The 6,476-nt window shown below is 47.5% G+C and overlaps 1 protein-coding gene across 1 annotated transcript in view; it reads right to left on the reverse strand.

Annotated features, from left to right (window-relative positions):
- Positions 1 to 1,753: 1,753 nt before the first annotated feature.
- Positions 1,754 to 6,476, reverse strand: part of Kcnmb3 (potassium calcium-activated channel subfamily M regulatory beta subunit 3) — a 14,032-nt gene continuing 9,309 nt past the window's right edge. Inside the window, exons 3-4 of the mRNA XM_028764936.1 lie at positions 3,092 to 3,290; positions 1,754 to 2,038 (exon numbers count right to left, since the gene is read on the reverse strand). Of these exons, the coding sequence (XP_028620769.1) occupies positions 1,754 to 2,038; positions 3,092 to 3,290 (484 nt within the window). The remainder of the gene's footprint in view (positions 2,039 to 3,091; positions 3,291 to 6,476) is intronic.

The following is a 6,476-nucleotide window of genomic DNA, read 5'->3' on the forward strand; positions in this document are numbered from 1 at the left end:
TACATTCATGTTACTCCGGAAGGCTGTGTTGGAGGTCTTGTGACAATTACTAGCCACCTTTGTTGACTTAAAAAAAAACTTACGGGGCTGGAGAGATGGCTCAGCGGTTAAGAGCACTGACTGCTCTTCCAGAGGTCCTGAGTTCAAATCCCAGCAACCACATGGTGGCTCACAACCATCCGTAATGAGATTCGATGCCCTCTTCTGGTGTGTCTGAAGACAGCTACAGTGTACTCATAAATAAAATAAATAAATAAATCTTTAAAAAAAAAAAACTTACATGTATGACCATTTTGCCCGCATGTATGTATGAGCACTGCATGCATGTCATAGCTGCAAGGCCAGAGAGAGGGTTGGATGTCCTGGAACTGAAGTTACAGATGGTTGTGAGCTGACATGCAGGTGCCAGAAACCAAATTCAAGTCCTCGGCAAGAGAAACAAGCATTCTTAACCACTGAGCCCCTGGGAGCCTGTTAACAGAAAGATGACTGTGCATCATGCTGCCGTTCTAGAGCATGGGTTATCTGAGGTGAATGTTGGATTCTGGTACAGCTTACTTCACACTTCATCTCTACTGTTCCCACACAGAGCAGAGACCAAAAGGAGCCCAGGGAAAGGATCATTAACTAGAAAGTGCTACAGAGTAAAAAGATCTGCTGCAGGACAAGGTCATATCCGAGCAACTGTAAACAGTGGGTTTTCCCCTTGGAATGAAGCATGAAGAACAAACTAAGTCAGTGTGGCAGACCTGGGTTTTCTTTTCTAGCTTTTATCTACTAGTTGTAAATTAACTACTAGCTATGAATTTGAGTATGTGTGTGTCCATATGTAGGTGTGCGGAGACCAGAGCAACTCCAAGGCTGGTCCTCAGTCACTGTCCACCTTGACTTTTGCCAAGAGTGTCTTTCTCATTAACCTGGAGCTCACAAATTTGGCTCTTTCTGGCTGTCACCTCTCTAGTGCTGCCGTTACAGGTTCAGGCCACTAGGCCTTGTTTGTCTTTGTTGTTTTGTTTGCTTTATTTTTTTTTTCTGGTATGTCTGACAATTCAAACTCATGCTTACATGGCAAACATTTTACCAACGGAGCCATCTCCCCAGCTCCTAATTTTTTTTTCTATGAGAAATGTTCTCATGTGAACGCATAAGCTGGCTGCTGAGTGTTGGACAGACAGACCTAGCAGTGCCTTGTTACATACCAGCTAGTCCACCAGAGAGCTAAAGCCACATAAAGGACTGCATTGAGTTCATTTTGCCTATGAGGAGAAGACTACTTCCATGGCTTGTGTGAAGGAGACTGGGAAAAGAAAGACTGTTGAAATGGTACATATTGTTTAGAATTAATAGAAAACAGTCAACAGTTAAAGACTTTCTCATATGGAAGACTGTACCTTTGCCCGTCACACAGCAGGTCTATAAGCAGATATGATTGTTTCTAGCACTGGGGCTCAAACCCAGGGCCTTGTGCATGCAAGGCAGGTATTCTACACCCCAGCTATGTTTTTTTGGCTTTTTAAACAAGATCTGTATATAGCCCAAGCTGCCTTTGAACCTGATCCTCCTGCCTCCGCCTCCCAAGGGCTTGGATCACGAGTCTGCACCACCATGCCTGGCCATGGTCAAGTCTTCATCTGGAGCATCTTGGGATTGGAGAGCTGGAGCCGCCTCTTCAGCTCTATCTGTTCCTTCCCTGGCTCTTTGCCACACTGTACGGTGTAGACCTGTGCCAACCCACAGAATGTGTTCTACCTACTTAAGCACTTACCACTGTGCTGTACTGTTCACACTGAAAGGACAGATGTTGTGTTAGCCTAACCAAGCCAACAATCAGGGCACCTCCCAGCAAAGTCAGGAAAGGCCAAAATAAGCAGTGAAAGACAACCTTGTGGCCAGACTTCCTGAGGACAACTCCCAGGGGGCCATCGGGACTGTAGAAGCAGGGGAAAGTTCCATTGTTGTGATCGAAGAATTCCTTGATGTCCAGGGTGCTGTTGAGCAGATCATCCCTGTCCCCGTGACACTTGGGTGTGTAAAAGCACTAGGAGTTTGGAGGAGAGAAAAACTCTGTTAACAGTGGCCAGCATTAAAGCTCCAGGCTAATCCTGCAGTGGGGAGGCAGGATAGAGATGTGCTCACTTTGTAGTGTGGGGGAAAGGAAGAGTCGGCAGGAGCACACAGAATGGAAGTGACCTTGCTTCTGGGCTACCATGTGAGAGCCCAGGGAGATGGCTCAGCAGGTGAAGGTGCTTGTTGCCAAGCTGCACCACCTCAGCTCTAGCCCCAGGATCATGTGGAAGAGAACTAATGCCTGTGAGTTATCCTCTGATCTCCACACACCATGGCAGGCATGCTCACATACACACTATGACGTACCATGGCATACATACCTACACACACAGACACACCATGATGTGTGTGACTACAAACATATTTTCTAATGTATGATGAAATGGTCGCATCCAAAATTGAAAACCAGAAGCCATTAGATTAAGTATTTAATGACGGACAACACTAAGTTAGAGCATGCCATCTAATGAAACCTGTAATTAAGTTTATGAACTATAAATCACATGTACTAGTGGTGTAAGTAAATTTAAATTATAAAAGTTCTTTAAATTACTTAAGAATTACCAGTGTGGCTGAATAAAGACTGAATTCATTCTAACCAAGGCTACAGTATGGAGACATTGCCTGCTTAGGACTTCACACCAGGTGAGGAAACTGGAATGTGCCTCTCCTTTCTGCATGCCCCATGTCTTCTCCAAGACTGCTGTCAGCATCATCTATCCTGACGGTAATACTGTGGAACATATTCAGAGGCAGTTGAGGCTTTGCATATACAAATCCCTCAACTCATAACAAAGTATGGTAATCCCAGCACTTGGGAGGTAGAGAGGGATGATTCCAAAGCTCGAGGCCATCCTTGGCTACATAGTATGTTTGAAAACATCCAGGATTACATGACACCTTCCAAAAACAAGTGTTCACTGGAAGGAAACTGACTTTTCACAAATGGCGTGTACCCTACTCTACTCAGGACACCACTATGGATGGGGTAGCAGAGAACTTTTAATTGTCAAAGTCACTTTACCTTGGGGTTGGTCCTGATGGCCTCCTCATCATAGTGGAGAAGCACTTTCTGTCCTGAGTGGCTAAGGTTTACGAACACCTGCAGGCAGGGGTATCTCCCCTGGTCCTGGCAGCTACCCTCACAGGTGAAGGCAAAGTCCAGCCCATCATCCGCAATGTGTGTGTGGACAGTGGTACAGTTCGATTCTTCTCTGGGAGAGCTTTGAAATTAAAAAAAGAAAAATGTTTTTCCCAAGTGAGGTACTGAAGGCAGCTACTGGAAAATCAGTTTCTGCATTCGGAGGCATGCTAAGCCACTAGCCTGTCACATATGTTAGCACAAACATCATATTCTGGTCAGGGAAAGTGAGGGACACAGATGGGAAGAGAGCCAGGTGGCGACTGCCTCAGTTCTGATCCAAGGGGTGTATTTCCTCTCTGCCAGCCCTGATACAATGCTATCAGAACCCAGAGTTATGTGTTAGCATCAAGACTGGCTAGTGTGGATTCCAGGTGTTCCAGAGATTCTAGCTCAGGAGGTCTGAGCTGAGGCCTGAGAATCTCTTAAACTAATCGGAGTTAAGAGGCACGTATTAGGAGAAATGAACTGAGTATCATTACCCTAAATACTGAGCCCCCAAGAGGCACATTGGAAAACCCACCCTCTCTCATGTGGTCACGTTTAGATGTATCTTCCAGCTTCCTGGTGAAAGTGGACCTTTGGAAGGAGAACTTGGTTGGTAGTGCTGTTTAGGAGAGATTTCATGGTGTGGCCTTGCTGGAAGAAGTATCTCACTGAAGTGAGCTCTGAGAATTTAAGAATCAAAACTTCCAGTCTGATCTCTGCTCTGTGCTTGCAGCTGAGGATGTGATCTCTCAGTCTGGTCCTGCCACAACACCTAACTACCGCCGTGCCTCCCTGCTATGGCAGCTTTTATCCTTGTGGAACCATAAGCCAAAATAGATTTTCCACACATTGCCTTTGGTCATGGTGTTTGATCATAGCAATAGGAAAGTAACTACAGTACCCAAGCTATTATCTGTACATGACGCAGGGCAAGCTCTTCAAGTCCACCGTGATAGTGTTTCTAGCACATGCCATCTGGCTGTACTCTCTGGAGCCTAGAGATGAACAGGAGGATATAGCTTGGCACCTCGAGGAATTCACAGACAAAATCATGCCTCATCTCCATGTGGAGATCTCAACATGCCTTGTCTCTGACGCGGGAAGCATGGTGGGATGTTGAATCAGAGAAACAGAAAGAAAACCAGAACATATATTATGGACACCTTGGAAACGGGCACCAGACATGTTTGTAGGGAAGTTTCTAGACTGGATTGAGAGGGGAAACACACGCTGAGTGGTGCCATTCCATGGGGTGGGATCCTGGACTGAATAAAAAGAGAAAGATGTCGAATCAAATCCAGCCCATGCAGCACAGCACCAGGGGAGGGAGACAGGAACCTGCTGACCACCATGCCACCCACAGACCTGCACCCTCCAGCTCGATGGCCATAGCCAGCCAGCAGCAGGAGCCATCACACTATGTGAATATGTGGTGGTTAAATGAGGGAAGAGTTGAGCAGTTTGGGCATTAAGAAGATGGATGGGGCTGGAGACTTGAGGGAAGAGAGTAGCCAGCTGTTGTGAGTGGCCAGCCCAGCACCTAGGGCCGTGGTGAGGGCCCAGCCTAAGCTGTCACTGAGGATGACATGTCTTGAGTCTGTGGCTACACAGAGGCAACACAGTGGAGCTTGTCCTGGCAGCTGGAGTTGCGAGTGAGCCAGCGCCTAGGAAGTGAATGTGGGAGAGCTGACCCTGCCACTCATCTGCCACAGAATAGCATGGATGCAGAGGCAATCCCCCACCCCCTGTCACTTCCTTCTTGCCACTTCCAGCAGTCAAGAAAGCTGTCCACAGGGTCATGAGCCAAAGAGCTTCTGGGTAGCACAGCAGAGTTGGCTCTGGTGGAGGGGGCACAGGTGAGCCGACCCTGAGGGCAGGTGTGCAGGAGAATTACCCCCTCTACTTGTCTGCTGTGAGATGGTGTTGGTGCAGGGTTGATGTCCTCCCCCTGCCACCCTTGCTATCTGCAGTGACCAGGAGAGCTGACCCTGGGTTCATGAGAGAGCAGGACAGCTAGTCCTGTCCCCTCACTGGCTGTTGTAGCACTTGGGAGGCAGGGCCTTGCACCTCACCTGGGCAATATGGTGGGTGGAACTTGCCCTGGTGGCAAAGGTATGGGTGAGCCAGCCCAGAGGGTATGAGAGCCGGAGAGCTGGCCCTGCCCCTCACAGGCTGCAGCACTTGGGAGAGTGGGACCCCAAACCTTGACTGGGCAGCACAATGGAAATGGTTCTGGAGGTGGATGTGGATGAGACAACCCTGTAGGCAGGAGAGCAGGAGAGCTGACCCTGCCACCTGCCAATGACACCACTTGGTGGCCTAGCCAGAGTGGTTCTGGAGAGCTTACCCTGGTGGAGTGGATAAGGTAGAGCTGGTGGGCCAATCAGCTTAGCTACCACCCAAGCCTACTCCAAAATCTGTATCATCTGTAAACTGTTGAGATTTGTGAAATGACAGGTCCTGCTGATCCAAACCTGCAGGATCTCCATGACACAGGGTGACAACAGGAAAACCAGGAGTCCTAATGATCCAGTATTGATGATGTCATAGAAGCCAGAGATCTCAAACTAAACCAATGACTCATTGCCATTGGTGAAGATGTGTAGACAGAGGGATATACTGTGGGACACACTGTGGCACACTACAGCTTCTATCATGAGATGTCTATGCTTTGAGAGTGTGAGTGTGTGTGTGTGTGTGTGTGTGTGTGTGTGTGTGTGTGTTATTTCGAGTATAGGTTGCAAGGATGAAGGTTGGATATGAGGAGGTTTGGAGACGAGTGGGATTGAGGTGCATAATGTGAAATTCAGAAAGAATCAATTAAAAGTTTAAAAAATAAAAAAGTTTTAAAAGGAGAAGGACAAACCATCTACTGGAGCATGGATAGCCTCTCAGGGGTGGAATCCCTAAAGAAACTGACTCCAGTAGTTCCTCTGATGAAGGTGAAACTTCTCACTGCTGCCCTGTTAGTGCTGGGATTTTGCTGGCTTGATTTTCCACAATTCTCTGTCCCCCTGACTGTAAGATGAGATGAGGAGTGGAGAGAAAGGTTGTGTCACCCTAGAAACCATATCTGTTCCCTGAGATTGTGGAGAAATGAACACTGGATGCTCAATCAATGTCCTCACCATTCTCATTAAGCAATTTCCAGAAATATGTAGAAACTTAGAGAGAGAGAAAGAGAGAGGGAGGGAAGGAGGGAGAGAAAGAGAGAGAGAGGAGAGAGAGAGAGAGAGAGAGAGAGAGAGAGAGAGAGAGAGAGAGAGAGAGAGAGAGAGAG

The sequence above is a fragment of the Grammomys surdaster genome, unplaced genomic scaffold (genome assembly GCF_004785775.1).
Source record: "Grammomys surdaster isolate TR1022 unplaced genomic scaffold, NIH_TR_1.0 62, whole genome shotgun sequence".
Taxonomy (NCBI): Eukaryota; Metazoa; Chordata; class Mammalia; order Rodentia; family Muridae; genus Grammomys; species Grammomys surdaster.